Source organism: Palaemon carinicauda, chromosome 26 (assembly GCF_036898095.1).
Source record: "Palaemon carinicauda isolate YSFRI2023 chromosome 26, ASM3689809v2, whole genome shotgun sequence".
NCBI classification, from domain to species: Eukaryota; Metazoa; Arthropoda; class Malacostraca; order Decapoda; family Palaemonidae; genus Palaemon; species Palaemon carinicauda.
In genome coordinates, this window is record NC_090750.1 from 64,664,056 (window position 1) to 64,687,430 (window position 23,375).

General features: G+C 41.1%; 1 protein-coding gene across 13 annotated transcripts in view; it reads left to right on the forward strand.

The window, feature by feature from the left end:
• Ptpmeg2 (Protein tyrosine phosphatase Meg2) overlaps window positions 1–23,375 on the forward strand; it is a 283,516-nt gene that overhangs the window by 45,895 nt on the left and 214,246 nt on the right. For 3 of the 13 annotated variants that reach the window (XM_068349667.1, XM_068349669.1, XM_068349678.1), the window contains exon 3: window positions 7,992–8,038. The exons of the other annotated variants lie outside the window; for them this stretch is intronic. In XM_068349667.1, coding sequence (XP_068205768.1) covers window positions 8,021–8,038 — 18 coding nt within the window. In that variant the 5' untranslated portion in view covers window positions 7,992–8,020. The remainder of the gene's footprint in view (window positions 1–7,991; window positions 8,039–23,375) is intronic. 13 annotated transcript variants of the gene reach the window in all.

A 23,375-nucleotide genomic window follows, 5' to 3' on the forward strand; every position in this document is an offset into this window, starting at 1 on the left:
ATGATGATGCAATACTACCATTTAGGAAAGTTTTCAGTTTGTTTTTCTCTTTATCCAGTGACTTTAATCCCATTTTCATTTGTCCTTTTTTTATTTTCACAATTTTGAGATTTAGAAAATATTAAATTCATAGAGATTTTAATCTCTTTGATTTTTCTAATGAATGGTGTTAGAATGATGTTGCTGTTTCTAATGAATAGTGCCAGTATAGTGATTTACCATCCTCATTTTGTTGCAATCCCCTGATGTCATGCTGACTTATCTTTGCTATTATAATGACCAAACCATTACTTTAAGATAAATCATTACAGTAAATTTGGTTTCCTACCTTCTATTTTGTTTTTGTCTGCTCACCTCATAATTTTATTTATGAGAAATCCATTTGTGCAATTTCAGAAGTCCAATATACCTTTATACAGCTTTAAAAATACTAAGGTGTTGTGACGGGCCGAGAGAGGGTTGTGAACTCAAAGGCAGGATGCAATCAACTGAGTTGTTTATTAAGGAACACGCTCCTTTATATACAAAACCTCAAGGCAACAGGACATAACATGTTCAAGAGACAGACAATGTTCAGAGCAAAACCGGAGACATGATCATTCAGGTTCTTTTTAGTGCGAGGGAAGAGCGCAGATACATACATACATACATATACCAAAGGCACTTCCCCCAATTTTTGGGGGTAGCCGACAACAACAAGAAACAAAACAAAAAAGGGGACCTCTACTCTCTACGTTCCTCCAGCCTAACCAGGGACTCAGCCGAGTTCAGCTGGTACTGCTAGGGTGCCACAGCCCAACCTCCCACATTTCCACCACAGATGAAGCTTCATACTGTTGAGTCCCCTACTGCTGCTACCTCCGCGGTCATCTAAGGCACCGGAGGAAGCAGCAGGGCCTACCGGAACTGCGTCACAATCGCTCGCCATTCATTCCTATTTCTCGCACGCTCTCTTGCCTCGCTCACATCTATCCTTCTATCACCCAGAGCTTTCTTCACACCATCCATCCACCCAAACCTTGGCCTTCCTCTTGTACTTCTCCCATCAACTCTTGCATTCATCACCTTCTTTAGCAGACAGCCATTTTCCATTCTCTCAACATGGCCAAACCACCTCAACACATTCATATCCACTCTAGCCGCTAACTCATTTCTTACACCCGTTCTCACCCTCACCACTTCGTTCCTAACCCTATCTACTCGAGATACACCAGCCATACTCCTCAGACACTTCATCTCAAACACATTCAATTTCTGTCTCTCCATCACTTTCATTCCCCACAACTCTGATCCATACATCACAGTTGGTACAATCACTTTCTCATATAGAACTCTCTTTACATTCATGCCCAACCCTCTATTTTTTACTACTACAAAATAATTATGTACAATTGTGTGACACACGGTTGGTACAGTGTACTGAAACTTAATTGTTGCTGGTTTTACATAAAGCTTATTCAACATTTTGATTCCTGTCATATCAGTGGCCTTAAGTTACTTGCTGTGTTTCCTTGATTGTTGGTGGAATGAAAGTAGAGGAATGCACTACAGTATATTAAATGTTAATAAGGGTGCTATAGATTTTTCAATGATGAATAGAGGGAGGTAAATTTTTTCTTTGAAATTGCTGGTGGAATATTATATTGATTATGCCTCAAATGGGATTAAGAGGCCAGTAAGGGTAATTTCTCAAATCAACAGAGAAACTTGGGTGAAATGTTAGATGATTCCTGGACTATATGTAAATGATATGATATTTGTAATCGATCATTAACAATTAGGTCAGATTTCTCTTTTATAAGGTTGGATGAGAGAGACGAGTTCTCTCCAATTTTGAACACTGAATTACTGTAGGTAGTCTTCAATTATGCCCTTTCTCCATGATACTGTATCTCGACATATCTCTATTTCTTATAAATTGTATGATTAAATAAGATATACAATACAGACTCAAAAGTATCGTAAGAAAAACTGAAATCTTAACCACTAAAATCATGGTGATACCTCATTTTTTGATATGTACCCTTATTTAAAGATCAAAAGGTACTTCAAGTGTTTGTCACTCAACTATGGAAAGTTGTGGACTTGATAGAAATGTCAGCTTTTCTTTGTCATAGGTTTAAAGTTAAAGTTGCGGGGTTTTAGGTCTCCACAGAGACGATTTACATCGTTCTCCTCGGGCAACCATTAGCCAGCAGGGACTATCACTAGTCCCCTCTAACCTCCCCCCCAGGCACCACCCTGGGAGTACTCCCCGGTAGAAGGTCTCACGGTATTCGCGTCCAACTTTGTTTATTGAATGTGTTATAAGAAGTTTTACTTGGTAGTTATAAATAGAAGCTTGTTAACAGGGTTGTAATTTATTTGCTGGATGAACACAGGATAAATTGAATAGTAAATATGAAAATTTTATTTTATTTTTGATTTTGTGATGAGCAGACCTCCATTTTCCTTGAGAAAAGAAAATACTCTTCTCTTATATAGAAGATCCCTCATGAAAGTATATACAGTAGTTTGTTGGGTATATCATTATTTCTTTTTATAGAAAACATTTCAGTATCTGGAATCGGACATAGTATGGGGTTTGTTATAGTTTGACGATATTGGTCATGAACAATAATTAGTAAGGCAAATGATGAACCATTCATATCTCCATCAAGAAAATCTAATCTAAACCTGTAAGACCCATAGTTTAGACGTAAGCCCAAAACTAACCGATGGCCGAGTTAAGGCCTTTTACATGCCAAAATGTTCCAAGGGCTGAGATTTCAGCTGGAAATCATCTATCCTATGTTCATAATTGTACATACATATACCAAACGCACTTCCCCCAATTTTGGGGGGTAGCCGACATCAACAATGAAACAAAACAAAAAAGGGGACCTCTACTCTCTACGTTCCTTGGTATTGGTTGTATCTGCTTCAATTGCTAGCCCTAGTGAATACTTTAACATCATGTTGTCGAGAGTCGTTAACCAAAAATGGCTCGTGCTTTAAATTTTTTATTTCATTATTTCCTTTCAATTCTGCCTGTCCCAGTAAGGGGTTACTTCATTCCGTGTATCTTAGGAGGCATTACTTGAAGGTCTTGGCAGCATCCTTTCGGCCCTCCTATACCTCCCTTCTTGTTTCCTTTGTTTCAAGTTGCTGTCCATCATAAAATCTTTTTCTTCATACTGAAACAAAGGATCGGGGGACACAAAGGGTCGCACAAGGTAAGAGAGAGCGCGGCGAGATGTTGATCACGTCGCGACCAGAAACTTACTGGCGATTCGACCTGAGCTAGCACGCTGCCCGACCCCCGGGTCGCCTCAGGGCACGTACCACACTGCCAGAGGTTGACCCCGTTGAAAACGGGAAGTGGGTAAACTATACAAAAAGCTGGTCGGTTAGGTAGAGTTAACCAGTAACTCCTAAGAAGGTAGTTCTAGGTAAGTATGTTAGGAAAAATACAAATTACTTAAAAATTTGTGATTTTCTCCCAGTTGCAAGGTTTTAGGCCCCAATGTTGGCCCTTCTGTCCCAATTTCATAAATTCAATGCAAATCTGTAGATCCAAATCAATTCAGACATTGAAATCATAATGTTGGTTCTTGACTCGTTTATAAGATTTGGCTTTTCAGTAAGAAACCTGAGGTTTGGATTGGCTTTAGGAGGGAGGTGTCAGGTCACCTGTTTTATAATTTATTTTTCATATATAACACTGACCTAAGCTGTGAATTAGTTATTACTTTCATTCAGCAATTTCGTTAAATTTCAGCGTTGAATGTTTGGAGCTTCTCAAGTGAGATGTATCTCACTGCTTTGTTTAGCTGAATGTTTGTATCCATGAGAAACCTGTGATGTACAGTAAACAAAAATGTCCATGTCTGGTTTTCAATTGTATTGTTTCACAGAAGTGCCAGTTATTAACAACGTGACCATGTACATTAGAGAAGTCATGCTTAACCCTTTTACCCCCAAAGGACGTACTGGTACGTTTCACAAAAGCCATCCCTTTACCCCCATGGACGTATCGGTACGTCCTTGCAAAATAATGCTATAAAAAATTTTATTTCATATTTTTGATAATTTTTTGAGAAAATTCAGGCATTTTCCAAGAGAATGAAACCAACCTGACCTCTCTATGACAAAAATTAAGGCTGTTAAAGCAATTTAAAAAAAAAAATATACTGCAAAATGTGCTGGGAGAAAAATAACCCTTGGGGGTTAAGGGTTGGAAATTTCCAAATAGCCTGGGGGTAAAAGGGTTAAGACGTATTTGATTAGTTATAATGATGTATGTTCTCTTGTAAGATTAATGGTGATAGCTTCAGAGAAAATTAAAGTTTTGTTTCCAGCACACTTAACTTTTCTTAGGTAATAGATTTGCACAAAAATTAGTCATTCTCCCAATATCTTAGCTGAGAAATGTTGTATTAACAGTGCAGTATTATATTGCTGGTTAAGGCTTGGTTAGATGCAGTATTTGTCTTTCTCATCCTTCAAATAGGAGAATCAAAGCAATCAAAGCAGCTTGTATATTGTACTACCTATGTATGATATAGTGGAATGCCATTTGTGAGTCCTGGGTTTTTTTATGACTGGTGCTGCCTATCTTTATAATTCCCCTATAGTACATTTCTTTTAGCGATGCATATTTGCACCGACTCGCGGCAGTGCCCTTTTAGCTCGGAAATGTTTCCTGATCGCTGATTGGTTAGAATTATCTTGTCCAACCAATCAGCGATCCGGAAACTTTTCCGAGCTAAAAGGGCACCGCTGCGAGTCGGTGCAAATATGCATCGCTAAAAGAAATGGACTATAGTTATTTTTAGACTTGATTAGCTGTGTTCTGAGAGAATTGTATAAAAATATATGATCATTATTATTCGATAGTTTAACCAGATCAGTGGTAGTAGGTTTGCCAAGGCACCAGCCACCAATTGAGCTACTACCACTAGAGAGTTATTGGCTCCTTTTACCGGCCAGACAGTAGTACATTGGATCCGTATCAGGTTATAGCTCATTTATCCTTTGCCTACACATACACAGAATAGTCTGGCTTAGTCTTTCCATATTCTCCTGTCATCTTACACCTGACCACATTGAGATTACCAAAAAATTAATCTTCACTCAAGTGGTTAACTACAGTAATTGTTCAATGGCTACTTTCCTGTTGATAAGGTTGGAAGAGAGACTTTAGCTATGGTAAGCAGCTCCTCTAGGACACTTCAAAATCAGACCATTGTTCTCTAGTCTTGTGCCATAGCCTCTATATCTGGTTTTCCACTGTCTGGGGTAGAGTTCTCTTGCTTGAGGGTACACTTGGGCACTCAATTCTACCTTATTCCTCTTTCTTTTTTTAAGTTTTATAGTTTATACATGAAAGATCTATTATAATGTTGTTACTGTTCTTAAAATATTTTATTTAAATTTTTCATTACTTATGTACATATTTCAATTACTTTCTTTCCTCACTGGGCTATTTTTCACTGTTAAGAGACTTTTGGCTTATAACATTCTGCTTTCCCAATCAGGGTAGTAGCTTAACTAGTGATTATAATAATAATAATAATAATAATAATTAGTTGAGAAACCAACTGAATGGGAATGTTATAAAGCTAGGTGAAAGGAGACTCATTTGAAATGGATGAAAAATAAAATGAAGGGATATTGCAGTCTTTTGGGATAAAAGGGCTCTGCTGCAAAGATCCTTCCATACTGCCTTCATAGTGCAGTGTAGCAGCAATCCCTTAAAGGTGTAACTAAGAATGTTCAGTAGATTTATTGAGGTGTGTAGTGTAAGCATGTAATAACGGCCTTTTATTTCTCGTAATAATGAGTTTTGTTTGTGTATAATTTTTTGAGAAACTGAAGAGGTAAATTTTGGTATTCAGCTGGGAGTTGCTATTAAATAGATATGCACTTATTTACGGAAAATGATGACATCTTTATGGAATTGGATGAAATAATGAGCCTTGTTATGAAACAAGAATATAAAGATGAGTAGCAAATCACAAGGAAGCAGACAAATAAGCAATTTGCTTTTGACAAAGTTAATTTTAAACATCTACAGTATATAGAAGACTATTCACCTTTGATTTTCTAATTTTAATGATTGTCAGGCTATAGGGAATAAGGATCATCTTCATCATCATTATTATTGAGGTCTTTATCAACATGAAGACTTTTTACTTCAGTTTTTTTTTCCTTATAGAGTTTGACGTGTGTTCTCCAAAGTTCCTACCTGAACTAGTACCAGGCACCAGAAGAATAATTGACAAGGGGTTTTTCGACCTCCAGATTCAGAGGTTCCTATGTTCCGGGACAAATTTGATTAGGGCTCAGGTGCTCCTGTGGGATCTTCAGGTGAAGAGATCTTGGTTATTGGAGGAGCATTGCCATCATCCAACAATCTGTTCCTGGCATTTTAGAACTGAGAAACATAGTTGTCTGATAACTACAGTAGTCACCTACCACGACCCTCAGACGATCCCACCATGAGTTGCTATCATCTTGTCAATAAGCTTTGTAGATATTTTTTTTTTTAATAGGAAGAGGAGGATAATGTTTCCATAGAGTAAAAATGTATCTGCAGAGTTTGAAACATTAGCTGGCACCCGTAGCAGGAATCTATGGTTTTTTCTGTCTGTTGTCTCTCAACAGCGATGTTTGGAAAACAGTTTGGCCAATTTTGGGGATGTCCTTAGTCAACCAGTTTTTAAAATTTCTTAACGGCATGCTTCCACTGAAATGCTTACCAATGTCGGACCCATGAGAGTCACAGGTACAATGTTGGAATCTTGGGATAACCTCGAAACCCCAGCCTTCTTTCCATTGATCTGCTCTGGCATATCTTTGTGGAGTTCTGTACATCATTGAATTTTTAATACTGCTCAATGTTTTTCTTTGTCTTCAGTTTGAGTGATGTCCAGACCTGGACGTTATAATCAGCCAAAGTTCCTCTCTGTTGTAGGAAATACTCAAAGCAGCTTCACTTATAAAGGATCCATGATTCTTTTTTTTGGCTTCGCCTTCACACACGAAGGTTATCCAGTGTCATCTAGGAGGGGCCGATTGAAAGTCACAACAGTTACAGTAACCAATGGCGAACCACATCTACTAATCTTCTCACAGGAAATTTGGAAAAGTTTGGTACTCGGTATGACAAATGGGATATAACTCTGCATGAGGTCTTTATTCCCGTAGCTGTGAACTTCTCTCTTTTTACATGATGAGAAATTGTCCCTAGTGCATCTTTTTCTTTTTGGTTTAGATTCCAATTGTGATACTGCATACCTCTCATCATTTTGGCCAATCCGTTCCCATGCCCTCTGTTATACTTTTGATTTTGGTAGTCCAGAGCTCGACTTAGTTAGTGTTGCTCTAATAGATTTGATGCAAAAGGCTGTTTTTAATAGCAATTATCTTCTAAGTTGGGTAGCGAGTCCCATGTTTTATTCAGTAACATTCCAGGCATTGATCATCGGTTTGTTTCTCATATGGTCTTGATTTTGCTACCAAGACTCAAGCTTCAAGGACTAAATGTCAATGGTCTCCCTGTCCTCCAGCAAGGATGTCCTCCTCTTGTCCTATTTTGGCCATTTGACTATATCAGGTCTAAAAAGGGCCTTAGTATAAAATCTAGGAATCTGAATCTTAAGTGCAAGATATGGTGGGAAGGATGTAATTTGTTTATGAGCACTTTGTGCTGCCGATGAGACCTCTGTGAATGTGTATAAGGTGACTAAGGAGTGTGGTGGGCTCATCCGCAATTTAGTTGTTGAAAGATATATGTAGAGCCAAACCCTGTTTGAGGAAACGGTTTAATATTGAAGAATGTATATATGTATATGATTTTAACAAAACAACAAAACTTTGGATGTAAATAGTGTGCTTTTATTTTAGGGTGATTATACTTGTTGTTGGGAAATGATTTTTATATTTTCTGCTTTTATTGCTTTAGTTATGTTTGTGTTAGTGAAGATATGTTTTTTTTATATTTTCAGGTAAGTGAGCTGACGATATGCTATAATGAATGAGCAGGGTTGATGAGGTATGTTTATAAAAATAACTAATTCTCTCTCTCTCTCTCTCTCTCTCTCTCTCTCTCTCTCTCTCTCTCTCTCTCTCTCTCTCTCTCTCTCTCTCTTGATATAGATATACTGTAGATATAGATATAGATATACTGTAGATATATTGTACACGCTGTTTCTAAACGAATGCAAACCTTAGTCTTTGATAGAAGTATGGTTTCAGCAAAACTTGATATGGCTGTTAAAACTTAACAAAGTGGCAGTAGTTATCTGGAGATTGCTAGGCTGACGGGCCGCTCTATCGCCGTATAATGAAAAAATACTTCTGACGCCTTCAACTGGCCGTGTGTGGTTTTTTTTTTTTTTTTTTTTTTTTTTTTTTTTTTTTTTTTTTTTGCATGTGTAAGGGAGATTAGGGAAGAAAAGACTTGCGGTTTTTTCCCGAAAATCATAATGTTTCGTAGCTCTCTGTGCAATCTGCGATATCCATATTCTTCTTGTTGGACAGCATTTTTTTTTTTTCTTTTTTTTTTTTTAAGCATAATTTATTGGGCAGATCATCATATGTAAGGAAGATTAGGGAAGAAAAGACATGCAGTTTTCCCAATAACCATATTATTTGGCAGTTTTTTGTGCAACCTGCGATATCCATATTCTTCTTCCTGTTAAACAACAGTCCTGTTTGCTGTTAATTCCCTAGCGAGTTTGTCCTCGTGACGGCAATGACAACGTTTATCTGCATTGTTCTGCTAAATCGACGAAGATTTTTCTAATGCTAAGTGTGAAGTGAAAGATTGCCACCCTGTTTTCCTTCAGTGTCTACCCATTCCTTGGGAAGCGCTAAGTACTTATCCACTCCTGTGAGATGCATCGTCATGGGCCTGTACAACCCTGCAGAAAGTAAATTTCAAGTTCATCCTTTTCTTCAGCCTCATTTTGATGAGTTTTCACTGCTACTCTTCTTCAAAGAAGTCCAGGAAAAATAATTAATAGATGTCCTTTACGTGTGACTCCCACCGATTATCTCCCCTCTGGAGGCAGTGCGCTCGTCTCTTATACGGAATTGAATTCGCACACTTCCAGTTGGAACAAGTCGGCTTTTTTTTTTCTTTTTTCCCTCTCTTGGACAATCGTCTGACTATGTATTTTCTTCCTGTCCTCCAGCTGAGTGTTTGTTTTCAAGAAAAGGTTCTTGGTGTATGCGCTCCACGTGTAATGTCTACACGATTACATATGGGCTCAGATTGTATTACCTTCTATGTGATGCCGAACTTCCACTCTTACAAGTTTCACGAACATGATTATCCATGCGTACTCTCTCCACATGTTTTGGCTCAGAACATACAATAGTACAGTACTTTCCATGTGCATGATGGTCCACACATTCAAGTTTCACAAATAAGATAATCGATGTTCTCTATGCTGACTTGGAATGTACCATAGTACCTTCACACTCACACCCGAGATTCATGCAATTAGTGTCCTTAATTGAAGAGTATGAGGATTTCGACAGAATCTTTTCATCCTGCTGACTGACCTTCCAAGCTCTGAGCATCCACGTGCAGCTGGAACTCGCGCATCGTAACGTTTCCATGTGTCCTGGCTCTGACCATACTACTTACTATGTTTATGCACTTGCAGCTTTACAGATTAGTGATCTTCATACATCAGAGGAAATAAATTAAGCCAGTTTTCCATGCATATGGGGCTCAAACTTTATATCCTATCACACGTTCGTGCTCGGCAATCCTGGTCTCCCCATAGTGATTAGTCTTTGCATGCTCCATGTTGTCGGTGCGTTCGACACACAGCACCTGTCACCCGCCTGCCAACGCAGCAAGTTCTTCCTATGTGCAGAGATCCTTCCAGGAATCAAGATCTTGCTACACTCAGTGGTCAATCAATAGGAGTTATGTATGCACGACTCCAACCATTTTCTCTTTTTGTGGTGTGGTACTAAGATTCTTGGCTCGGGGAAGGGATTCCAATATGTTATTGCTTTGTTCACTAGGAGAGAGAGAGTTTACTGGGAACATTCTCATCCTTGAGTATACGTATCGGTACCCGATACAGATGCTCACCCACCTGCCACTTGTGCTGTTTCTCACAAGAACAAGCACAAACACTGCTGGAAGGAATAAAAGGCTCCTCTCTTCTTGCCCCTTCCTGGATGATCTTTCTCTCTTTTAAGAGAGAGGGAAGTCTTGTGAGTCGAGTTGTTCCTTCGGGAACAAACATCAGTGCGTCGCTTTAGTAACATTGTTTGGTTTCTTATCAAATGCATTGCCCCTGACTGAGTACTGCGACTTCACCCCAAGAGAGGATGACAATTGTCCAGTCATCGCAGCTGCGTCTCTTTGATGACCTCTCCTCGTACATGTGAGAAGAGTACATACCTGGAAGAGTGGTATGCACCAAGATTGTGCCCAGCTCTGAACGGTACTTGTGACAGGTGTTCATGCCCCTGTTACCAGCACCTGGTTTTGTACAGGAGACCCTTGATTGGGATAATAGGCACTGACAGTTCCTGAGAGATGAGAAGATCAGGACTGCTCTAACAATAATAGAGACGCCACATCACGAACGGTCTATCATTGGCAAGATTTCCCAATACCAACAGGCTTTCACATAACGCTTTTACATTTCCCATCAGAAACTGAAGCATCTACTGCTTTTCCAGCCTCTGTGGACAAAGGAGTTTGAAGCAACTCGGCCTTTGAGGAGTCTGACCTTCAAACCGACATCCCTTCCTCTACTGAGTTTTGCCTTATTTTGTTCTCAGTCCAGTACAAGAATACAGTAGAAAGATTTAGATGAGTAGTTGTGCCTTTGGTCTTTACTCCAACTGTCTTGAGAAGAAGTAATAACCACCTGGAAATAATGATCTTTTAGTTTCGAGACATTGTCCGACCTCTCTTCATGTACATGTGGTACCAACCTCCAACCCAACACAGGGAGGTGGGTTGGTACAAGATACAGGTGTTGACGCTCTCACTACCAGTACTCTTTCCTGTACGGGAAAGTCTCATCGGTCCGATTCTCACTGGATATTAACCAGAGATTGTAACTGTTTCGTGGAACGAACAGTGCTGTACTGAAACCCAAACATCCCCGAGAAAGTGTTTCAGTATGAGATACAGGAACTCATGCGCCTGCTGCACGTGCTAGGTCTCATGCTAGGCAAAGCACAAATACTGCTGGTCAGGATGTTGACAGCTGCCCTTGTCCTTCTCCTGTGCTGGATCATACCCAGAGTGCTTCGGTGTTACCGAAACTTTGAAGAACATCAAGAGAACCACCAGTATATACCATGAACATTTCCACTTAAGAAAATGATCCTGTTGCCTTGTACGCAAAACAAGAGATTGCGTGTCGGTAATATTTCCCTTCTAGAGAGTATATTTCGGTACACGTTATATTGGTTTACATGCCTGTCATCACTACTAAGTCTCAAATGAAACCAAACAGGTGCACCCCATTACAGTATGATGGGCACTGCCCTTTCCTCTTTGGAGAGTTCCAGAGATGACAATCGAGCAGAAAGTGTAGTGGAACGTTACCACCCCATGCAAAAGGGTAGACTCTGCCCTTCTCTTTCCTCTTCAGTGAGTTCCAGAGGTGACAGCCTTTCATGGTGGAGCATATCAACAAGCAGCACAAATTAAACTGCTTTAGCTGACCGATCCCACGATGCTATCACCACAGGCATTATTACAATGCAAACAATTTCCATGATCCTGGCATCCCATATATATCGCCAGCAGTCTTCACGCTCTATCACCACTTGAGGGGTCTTGGTATGACCATATACAGTACTGTACTATGGAATCGGTCTTCTTCAAGCTTTTTGGGCACCATGCGATGGGACACCTTGTGATATGATATCTCTCGCCTGTTCTGAGTGACTTTTGGGTTATAAAACTTTTGTCAATACAGAAGATATTTGCTAAGTTCAATTTAGACAGGAAGACAGTTGGAGCAAACGTACTCTGTTGACAGGGATTCAGAGTAAGGGTCAGTATGGATCTCTACATAATTGTTTGGTGTGGCGGAAAGGTATTCTACTTCAGGGCTTCACCATCGCTTGAATGCCTCGCCATTCAGCTGAATAAGAAACTTCCAGTATTGCTGTTCCAGTTTATTTGGCAGCAATCGAAGACTACTTCCAACATCCCTGAGAATTCTAGATGCATGCTCGTTTCAATGAATTTTTCCATTTATCTGATTACTCAGCAGTCGGTAGACCACAGCATTACTCTAACTTCTCCCAAGTGGCCACACTTTGATTGTATCCGTATCAGCTGTTTTCTTTCTTTCTTTTATTATTATTAATGATATTACTAGATAAGCCGCAACCCTAGTTGGAAAAGCAAGATTCTAAAAGCCCAATGGCTCTAACAGAAAAACAGTGAGGAAAAGAAATAAGCTGCAAGGGAAGTAATGATCAATTGAAATATTTCAAGAACAGTAACATTAAAATAGATTTTCCATATATAAGCCATGAAAATTAAAAAAAAAAAAAGATAAAAAAAACATGAAGATGAGAAATAAGATAGTGTGCTCAAGTGTACCCTCAAGCAATAGAACTTTACCCCAAGACATGGAAGACCATGGTACAGAGGCTACATCACTACCTAAGACTAGAGAACCATTGTTTGACTATGGAGTATCCTTCTAGAAGAGCTGCTTACCATATCTAAAATCTCTTCTACCCTTACCAATAGAAAAATGGCCCCTGAACAATTACAGTGCAGTAGTTAGCCCCTTGAGTAAAGAAGAATTGTTTGATTATCTCACTGTTTTCAGGTGTATGAGGACAAAAGGGAATGTGGAAAGAATAAGCCAGGCTATTCGATGTATGTGTAGACAAAGGTAAAATGAGCCTTTGATACAAGTTTTCAACTAGGAATTAGGTCTGGAATCTGTGATAATTGTTATGAGGATCTTCTCAGAAGATCAAGTTGTAGGGAACGTTTTGATTTCACAGGTCTCTCGAGCTATCCTGCTCGAGCACGGGTGATGGGTGGCACAGAAGGCTTTGGCCCTCGTGACCATCCTCTACCTGCTCAGCCCTGAGGATGCAAGTTGGATACTGCATATCTTGGCCTGTGTGATAAATCATTCTGAAGGATAGAATATCTCCTTCATCTTGGTTCAGGAATTTGTGGTCAGTATTTAGAACTTGGCTGTTCATAACTTTAAGTCCTTCTTCATATTTACCCTACAAGAAGTGACTGATGGGGACCAGGGTGACTTACCTTCCCATCCTGGGAGGACACAGACTTTCTACAGCAACGTAAGGAATAAGAGAAAAGATCATAGAACACCGTTTCTGTCTGCCTGTGTGGGACATTCAGATGTGCTCCTCCGGCTGGCGAGGAGAAGGGAGCATCACAAATTCAAGCACAAAAAGTTGGACATATTGGATTATCCTAGCTCGTAAAAAGGACCTACCTGGTGCAGTTCCTGAAGATGAGCGTTCGTTAACAGACAACCTTTTTTGCTTGTTATCTATGAGAGCTTATCTACTGGTCCCTGGGTACCCGATGGTAGTTGCTCAACAGATCATGTAGCAAACCTTGCTACTTCCTTGAGCGAGAAACATTTTGTATAAGAGCAGTTGCCATGAAAGACTAGAATGAAAGGTAAGATTGACTGTCCCTTCTACCTCCTCTTTTTTTTTTTTCCCCCTTCCAAGGGGGCAGCAGTCGCTCCTTTATTTGATTGATCAGACGCTATTATTATTATTAGCTAAGCTACAACCCTATTTGGAAAAGCAAGATGCTATAAGCCCAAGGGCTCCAATATGGAAAAATAGCCCAGTGATGAAAGGAAATAAGGAAATGAATAAATATGAGAAAAATTTGATAAAATATTTCCAAAACAGTAACAACAGCAAAACAGATGTGTCATATATAAACTTTAAAAAGACTTATGTCAGCCTGTTCAACAGAGAAACATTTGCTGCAAGTTTGAACTTTTTGTTCTACTGATTCAACAACCCGGTTAGGTTGGTCACAGCTGGAATAAAACTTCTGAAATACTGAGTAGCATTGAGCTTCATGATGGAGAAGGCCTTACTATTAGAATTAACTGAATACCTAGGTAAGCTACAGGATTGAGCAACTTTTCTTCATAAACAAGTTTTGTTTATGAGTATCTCCCCGATCTTTGCTGACAAGGGGAGGATGGCCAAATGTGTGCAATCTTCTTTCTCATAGATGTCCATACATTCAGACAACATCGATGATCATATATTGTCAACATCCTCCACAAACATAGGTTTATCTTTGACCATCCAACAGTCCCTAGTAGTTACTGGAATTTCATCTATGTTTCTGATGCAATAAATTTAGTTTTTAGGTTTGCTGTGCTTAATTATACAGTTTTTGGGAAAGTAATATTGCTTAAAATTCTTTAGGTAGTTTTTATGTAGTTTGGTTTACATTTTACACAAACCAAATACACCATCCTGCATGTACTATAAACTGGTGAATTGCCATTTTTACTTCTCGAATTTCATAGTCTTATATTAATTTAGATTGTGTTTTAACAAAACTATTTCTCGGTTTTCTAGCACACTTTCCCACTTTATCAAAAAATACAGCTATTTACGTTTTGTTCCGTGATTTGCACATTTAGAAGTTCATACCATTTAGTGTTTTTTTTTTTTTTTTTTTTTTTTTTTTTTTTTTTTTTTTTTTTTTTTTTTTTTCATTTTGAGATGGCTTTCCCCGATTCCAAACAGCATAGCAGCTATGAAAATTGTTGGTTTTCTCACCTTTAGCTACAGCTTGTGGTTTATAATTAGCAGTAAATAGCCTTGATTTATTTCTCCAAAGAAAATATGTATATAATGTAAAAATGCTGGTCTCATTCTACTCAACTTTGTAAAGTTTTTATGGTATTCATTTACTATCGTACGATGGTTGAAATCCAAGTAAGACGGCTATTATCCCTCTTATCCAATTCGATTGTTCCAAACAAAACTATTGTTTTTGGTTTAGTAGCTCACTAGCTATTGTGGCTGTATGAGTATACACAACAATTATAACAATACTATTATTATTTTCTTTTACTTTTACTAAATCAGTAAAAATTTTACAGTTGCAAAATATTCTTAACTTAAATTTTGGTGTGTAAATCAAAGCATGGTCTGGGTCAAAATTATTTTATTTGTTTCTTTGAATATTTGTTCATCGAATCTTCGTATATGGGCCATTGATGTACAGTGAACCCTCGTTTATCGCGGTAGATAGGTTCCAGACGCGGCCGCGATAGGTGAAAATCCGCGAAGTAGTGACACCATATTTACCTATTTATTCAACATGTATATTCAGACTTTTAAAACCTTCCCTTGTATGTAGTACTGTTAACAAACTACCCTTTAATGTACAGAACACTTAATGCATGTACTACAGTACCCTAAACTAAAACAGGCACAAATATTAAAGGCAATTTTATATCATGCGTTTCCTAAACACGCTAAAAAGCACGTTAAAAAATGGCAACCAATGTTTTGTTTACATTTATCTCTGATCATAATGAAGAAACAAACTGGAGGTAGAGTTTTGCTTATTACCCAGACATATTTCCCATACTATTCCCTTAGAACTACATCACATCTTCCTACTTTAGATATATATATATATATATATATATATATATATATATATATATATATATATATATATATATATATATATATATATATATTTATATGTATACACATATACATACCTACATATATACATATATACATAAATGCATGCATACATATATATATATATGTTACTGTATATATATGGGTTATGGAAAAAATCCGCGAAGTGGTGAATCCGCGATGGTCGAACCGCGAAGTAGCGAGGGTTCACTGTACTGTAATTACTTTTACGTGAAGCGTGCAACGCTTCAACAATTAACGGTAAATCAAGAAAGCAAATTAAAATTTTACATGTGTTCTTAAACTTTCCAGTTTCATTCATATTCCAAACTTGTTCTTGTTTTTACCACTCCTTGATGATATTGGGAAGTGCCTCAAGGAAAACTCTCACTGCCTCATGATCTGCAGAGGTTGACTCCCCAATAATCTTTGCGTTATTTAATGCAAAAAGACGTTTACACTTCTCAAACAAGCCTTTGCTGGCTTGGAAAGGCCTATGCTGGGAAGATGTGGCATCTTGACTGTTAGGCGACTGAGATTCTTCTTGAGTGAAGTGACGCAGTAGAGACTTGGCATTTTCCCAGATGATGAGCGATTCGACAGCTATTCCCTTGCGATGGTGATCCTCGATCCACAAAAACGGAACATTTTACATTTGGATCATGCCCCTCTCTCTCATCTTCAATGCAGTACAACCTTCGCACTTGCACATTCAACTTAATGAGAACTTGCTGTCTATTAAATTACTTATATATGACATAGATATTACTCTCTGGTATCATCGTTCAGTTACTTTTTTATGCTTATTGCATGAGAATTTTCATAATTCTGATCTTTGTATTTAGATCTTCCCAGACTACAGTACTGTATTAGGTATGTAGTTAATTCTAACAGTCATGTCTTCTTCATCATAAACCTTAATACTGTATTATACAGCATTATAGACTTTTTATTCCAGCTGTAACTAGATGTGAAAGGATCTTCCAAATTGGACAGTTGAATCGGTTGAACTTCAGAAGTTCAAACTTGCAGCAAATGTTTTTATATTGAACTGGCTGTCATAAGTGTCTCTGCATTGTTTATGTATGACAGATCTATTTTAACATTGTTAGTAATCTTAAAATATTTTATTAATTCATTACGTGTACTTCGCATTCCTTATTTTCTTTCCTCACTGGGCTATTTTTCGTTGTTGGAGCCGTGGGGCTTATTGCCTCCTGTTTTTCCAACTAGGGTTGTAGCTTAGATAGTAATGATAATGATGATAGAGATGCCTGCTTTTGAAATAAATTGAATAGAAATGAGCAATTGCAATGATGGTAAATACTGTAGATATTCTGTTCGGCCTGCCGAAGTCTTATCTAAGAGTACAGTATTGCACTGTGTGAACAATTTCTTCATATCGTGTGCTGATCTCAATAGTTTTTCTACAAAGTAAATGCTCATATGAAGCAAATTTTCTTTTTTCAATATTAAACTTAGCCGGTGATTATATAAGCTGCAGCTCTGCTGCCCGACAGAAAAACTCTATGTTCAAAATCCGCCAGCGATCGCTATGCAGGTAGGGGGTGTACTTCAACAGCGCCATCTGTCGTGCAGGTACTCAGTACTCAATGTAAACACAGAACTCAATTTTCTCTCTGTCGTGCCACCGGCAAGACCTACTAAATTCGCTGTTGCTTACTGGATTGGTTTTCACATATTTTGGTGAAGTACACATTTCTAGTTTTGAGCTTTCGCTTTGCAGACGTTATCTTCAATACATCCTTGCATTCTTTTGTTGATATCGGATTATTTGTTGACGACTTTGGATAGTTTTTTGAATTCCCCTTTGACTAATTCAAAATGGCTGACCCTTCTCAAGTCCCTAAATACAGAAAGTGTAGTGCTAGGGACTGTTCAAGGCGTCTTCCGAAGGCCTCTATCGATCCGCACACCGTTTGTTCCAATTGTCGGGATAAAACCTGTCAATTGGAAGATCGATGTGAGGAATGCGTTGGGCTTTCGGAATTCGATTTTCTCGAATTCCAGAAATATTCACGTAGGCTAGAGAGAGATAGAGTCAGGAGAAGTTCATCTCGCTCCGTTGATATTTCCTCTCCTCATGCCCCACAACCTATTCCTTCCCCTGTAGTGGTTGCTCCTGATCCCCCTTCTAGCACTCAACAACCTTCGATGGCAGATATGATGCGTGCCATTCAGGCTCTGGGTGAGAGTCGAGTCTTTGGCTAGTGACCGTAACCAGCTCATGGCAGACGTCAAGGAGCTGAAGTGTAAGAGTGCAGTGGGTAGTGATAAAGTGAGTGGTAGTGTTGTGGATAGTGTTGCGCTTGAGGGTTCGTCTGTTCGTGCCTGTCGTCCTCCCAGTCCGGGACCTCTTGCATGCTCCCAAGCCCAGGGGAGAAGCAATGTCGTACGACCAAAGGGTTCAAGAGGCTTTAATCAGCGAACAGACGTTCCCTCCGTGGTTTCGGGCGTATCTACCCAAGATCGCCCCACCCACACGATGACGAGAGAGCCCATTTATTCCTCGTCTGCGGAAGAGGTTTCTCATAAGAAACCATGGACCAAGGTCTCGCGGCCTCTTAAGCGCAAGTCGGTCCCTTCCGCGCAAGTCCAACGGCCCAGTTGTAGCCACTGGGTCAGTTAGGACTCGCTGCAGTCTTCCGACGACTGCTCACCTCCTAAGAGAGGCAAAGCGGTACCGCATCAGGCAGTAACTCCGTCTGTTGCCGCACCTGCTCCTGTAGACCCTAAGTGGTCTTTGCTGCAGACCATGCAGTCACAGTTAACGTCATTGATGCAGGACTTTCGTGCAGAGAAGGTTGACGCTGCACCAACCTCTAGCCTACAACCAACCACGGTTGTGCGTCCGGTGGACGCTGAGGCTACCTTCTCCCGCACTCCATCTGTGAGAGTCCCGCCACCCATGCGTTCCAGTGTACCCTGCCAGCCGCATGTTGACGTTCAGCGACGCACGGAACCTTCCGTTGACGTTCGCGAGGTACAACAATAACCTAAGTTGTTTTGTTTTGACGCGGTGCGTCAACCTCCGCAACCCAGTGTGGTTACCTCTACTCGCCCACAGCAGACTAGACAGTCTGGAGTAGACGCTTTGCGTCCCCGCGCTGCCATGGTTGTTGCCAGTTCACAGACTGGGCAACAGTTCCATGACGTTGCGTCCGGTTCAGTCACGCGTGCACCCGTGCTGCCGGACTCAGCTGACCAGCCGATTGCTACTCCTTTGCCGCTTCCTCCTCAGCTTTCAGATGATGGACTCTCTGATGATGACGACGCTGCACACATTGACGACCCGCATACGGACATCGACGAACCCAAGACCACGCAACCCTCCTTGGACTTTAGAAAAGTTCTTGCTTTGTTCAAGGAGATGTTTCCTGATCAGTTTGTGCCTGCGGCTCCACGCTCTCCTCCGTCAGAGTTCGCTTTAGGCACGCAGTCATCAGCGCCTGCCTTCACGAAACTCGTCCTCGCCCGCTCGTCCAAGAGAGCTTTACGAGTTTTAGGAGATTGGATGCAGTCCAAAAAGAACCTTGGGAAGACAGCATTTACGTTTCCCCCTGCGAGACTCTCTTCCAGATCGAGCGTCTGGTATGCCACGGGAGAAGTTCTCGGCTTGGGAGTTCCTGCCTCTGCCCAGGGTTACTTCTCAAGTCTAGTAGACTCTCCCCGCAGGCTGGCCATGAGACGCTCTAAGATTTGTTGGTCTCCTTCAGACTTAGACCATCTGTTGAAAGGAGTGTTTAGAGCCTTCGAGGTCTTTAACTTTTTGGACTGGTGTCTGGGAGCTTTGAGCAGGAAGATCTCCCCTTCTGACAAGGAAGCTTCCTTGCTCATTATGTCCTGTATGGACAAGGCCATACGTGACGGATCCAGTGAGCTTGCGGCTTCGTTCGTTTCCGGGGTCCTCAAGAAACGGGAAAACCTTTGCTCTTTCCTGTCAGCTGGAGTAACACCGTGTCAGAGATCGGAACTTCTATTTGCTCCTCTCTCAAAGTGCCTTTTCCCAGAGGACTTGATAAAGGAGATTGCTGCCTCCTTGATTCAAAAAGACACTCATGACCTGGTTGCGTCCTCTGCCCGCAAAGCCACCCCTTTGCCTACCTTGTCTAGACCCAGGATGGACACTCCAGCGTCCAGATTCATTCCGCCCTTTCGTGGCAGAGCCTCCAGCAGAGGAGGTGCTCGTGCCGAAGGGAGACGTGGGAAGAAGAAAGGTACCAAGTCCTTTAAGGGCAGAGTCTGACTGCCACCTTCTTCAGACAGCAGTGGGAGCCAGACTCAAGAACTTCTGGCAGACCTGGGAGAAAAGGGGCGCAGATGCACAATCTGTGAAGTTGCTCAGAGAAGGGTACAAGATCCCATTTGTACGCAAACCCCCTCTAGCAACGTCTCCCATCGATCTCTCTCCCAGGTACAGAGAGGAAGACAAGAGACTAGCTTTGAAGCAGGAGGTGTCTCTCTTACTAGAAAAGGGAGCGGTAGTCAAATTCCGGGACCATCAATCCCCGGGCTTCTACAACCGTCTCTTCTTAGTGGTAAAGAAGACAGGAGGGTGGAGGCCGGTGCTAGACGTCAGTGCGCTGAATGTCTTTGTCACAAAGCAGACGTTCGCCATGGAGACCACAAAGTCGGTTCTAGCAGCGGTCAGGAAGGAAGACTGGATGGTCTCCTTAGACCTAAGGGACGCTTACTTTCACGTCCCCATCCACCCAGAATCCCAACCTTTGCTGAGATTCGTTTACAAAAAGGTTGTCTACCAATTTCAAGCCCTGTGCTTTGGCCTAAGCACAGCTCCTCTTGTATTTACGAAGCTGATGAGGAATATTGCCAAATTCCTGCATTTAGCGGATATCAGAGCCTCCCTCTATTTGGACGACTGGCTTCTAAGAGCTTCTTCCAGTCGTCGCTGTCTGGAGAATCTAAAGTGGACTCTAGATCTGACCAAGGAATTGGGTCTCCTGGTCAATATGGAAAAGTCCCAACTGGTCCCATCCCAAACTATAGTGTACTTAGGGATGGAGATTCACAGTCAAGCTTTTCGGGCTTTTCCGTCGGCCCCCAGAACAAGTCAAGCCCAAGGATGCTTACAGAACATGCTACAGAAGGAACGATGTTCAGTCAGACAGTGGATGAGTCTGATAGGGACGCTTTCATCCCTGGAACAGTTCATTTCGTTAGGGAGACTACACCTCCGTCCCCTTCAATTTCACCTCGCTGTTTACTGGAAAAAGGACAAGACGCTAGAAGCGGTCTCGATCCCCATTTCCGAGAAGATGAAGTCATCACTGACTTGGTGGAAGGACAACATCAACCTCAGAGAGGGTCTGCCCCTGGCTGTTCAGACCCCCAACCACGTTCTCTTCTCGGACGCATCGGACACGGGCTGGGGTGCGACATTAGACGGTCGGGAATGCTCGGGAACTTGGAACTCGAATCAAAGAACGTTACATATCAACTGCAAGGAGCTACTGGCAGTTCATCTGGCCTTGAAAAGCTTCAAGTCCCTCCTTCAAGGCAAGGTGGTGGAGGTGAACTCAGACAACACCACGGCCTTGGCGTACATCTCCAAGCAAGGAGGGACCCATTCTATGACGTTGTACGAGATCGCAAGGGACCTCCTCACCTGGTCAAGAGATCTAAACCTTTCTCTAGTAACGAGGTTCATTCAAGGCAACATGAATGTCATGGCGGATTGCCTCAGTCGGAAGGGTCAAATCATTCCAACAGAATGGACCCTACACAAGGATGTGTGCAAGAGACTATGGGCCACATGGGGCCAACCTACCATAGATCTCTTTGCAACCTCGATGACCAAGAGGCTCCCAATATATTGCTCACCAATCCCGGACCCAGCAGCAGTTCATATAGATGCCTTTCTACTGGATTGGTCCCATCTAGACCTTTATGCATTCCCCCCGTTCAAGATTGTCAACAAGGTACTGCAGAAGTTCGCCTCTCACGAAGGGACAAGGTTGACGTTAGTTGCTCCCCTCTGGCCCGCGAGAGAATGGTTCACCGAGGTACTTCAATGGCTGGTGGACGTTCCCAGAACTCTTCCTCTAAGAGTGGACCTTCTACGTCAGCCACACGTAAAGAAGGTACACCCAGGCCTCCACGCTCTTCGTCTGACTGCCTTCAGACTATCGAAAGACTCACTAGAGCTAGAGGCTTTTCGAAGGAGGCAGCCAGGGCGATTGCTAGAGCAAGGAGGACATCCACTCTTAGAGTCTACCAGTCGAAGTGGGAAGTCTTCCGAAACTGGTGCAAGTCGGTATCAGTATCCTCGACCAGTACCTCTGTAACCCAAATAGCTGACTTCCTATTATACCTGAGGAAGGAAAGATCTCTTTCAGCTCCCACTATCAAAGGTTACAGAAGCATGTTGGCAGCAGTCTTCCGTCACAGAGGCTTAGATCTTTCTAACAACAAAGATCTACAGGACCTCCTTAAGTCTTTTGAGACCTCGAAGGAGCGTCGTTTGGCTACACCAGGTTGGAATTTAGACGTGGTGCTAAGATTCCTTATGTCAGAAAGGTTCGAGCCACTACAATCAGCCTCCTTTAAAGATCTCACTTTAAAGACACTTTTCCTCGTTTGCTTAGCAACAGCTAAAAGAGTCAGTGAGATTCACGCCTTCAGCAGGAACATCGGATTTTCATCTGAAACGGCTACATGTTCTTTACAGCTTGGTTTTCTAGCCAAAAACGAGCTACCTTCTCGTCCTTGGCCGAAATCGTTCGATATTCCAAGCCTTTCAAATTTGGTTGGAAATGAACTAGAAAGAGTCTTATGCCCTGTTAGAGCTCTTAAGTTCTATTTAAGACGAACTGAACCTTTACGAGGACAGTCAGAAGCTTTATGGTGTGCTATTAAGAAACCTTCTTTGCCTATGTCAAAGAATGCAGTTTCCTATTATATCAGACTGTTGATACGAGAAGCTCATTCCCATCTGAATGAGGAAGACCATGCTTTGCTGAAGGTAAGGACACATGAAGTTAGAGCTGTCGCAACTTCAGTGGCCTTTAAACAAAATAGATCTCTGCAGAGTATAATGGACGCAACCTATTGGAGAAGCAAGTCAGTGTTCGCGTCTTTTTATCTTAAAGATGTCCAGTCTCTTTACGAGAACTGCTACACCCTGGGACCATTCGTAGCAGCGAGTGCAGTAGTGGGTGAGGGCTCAACCACTACATTCCCCTAATTCCATAACCTTTTTTAATCTTTCTCTTGAAATGTTTTTTATTGTTGTTTTTGGGTTGTCCGGAAGGCTAAGAAGCCTTTCGCATCCTGGTTGATTTGGCGGGTGGTCAAATTCTTTTCTTGAGAAGCGCCTAGATTAGAGGTTTTGATGAGGTCCTGTAGTATGGGTTGCAACCCTTGATACTTCAGCTCCTAGGAGTCGCTCAGCATCCTAAGAGGATCGCGAGGCTCAGTAAGGAAGACGTACTTAAAAAAGGCAGAGTAATTGTTCAAGTCGACTGCCTTACCAGGTACTTATTTATTTTATGTTTGTTATTTTGAATAACTGCTAAAATGAAATACAAAATCCTTAGCTCATAATAATGTAAACAATTAATGCTGGTCTCTACCCACCCCCCTGGGTGTGAATCAGCTTATATAATCACCGGCTAAGTTTAATATTGAAAAATGTTATTTTTATAATAAAATAA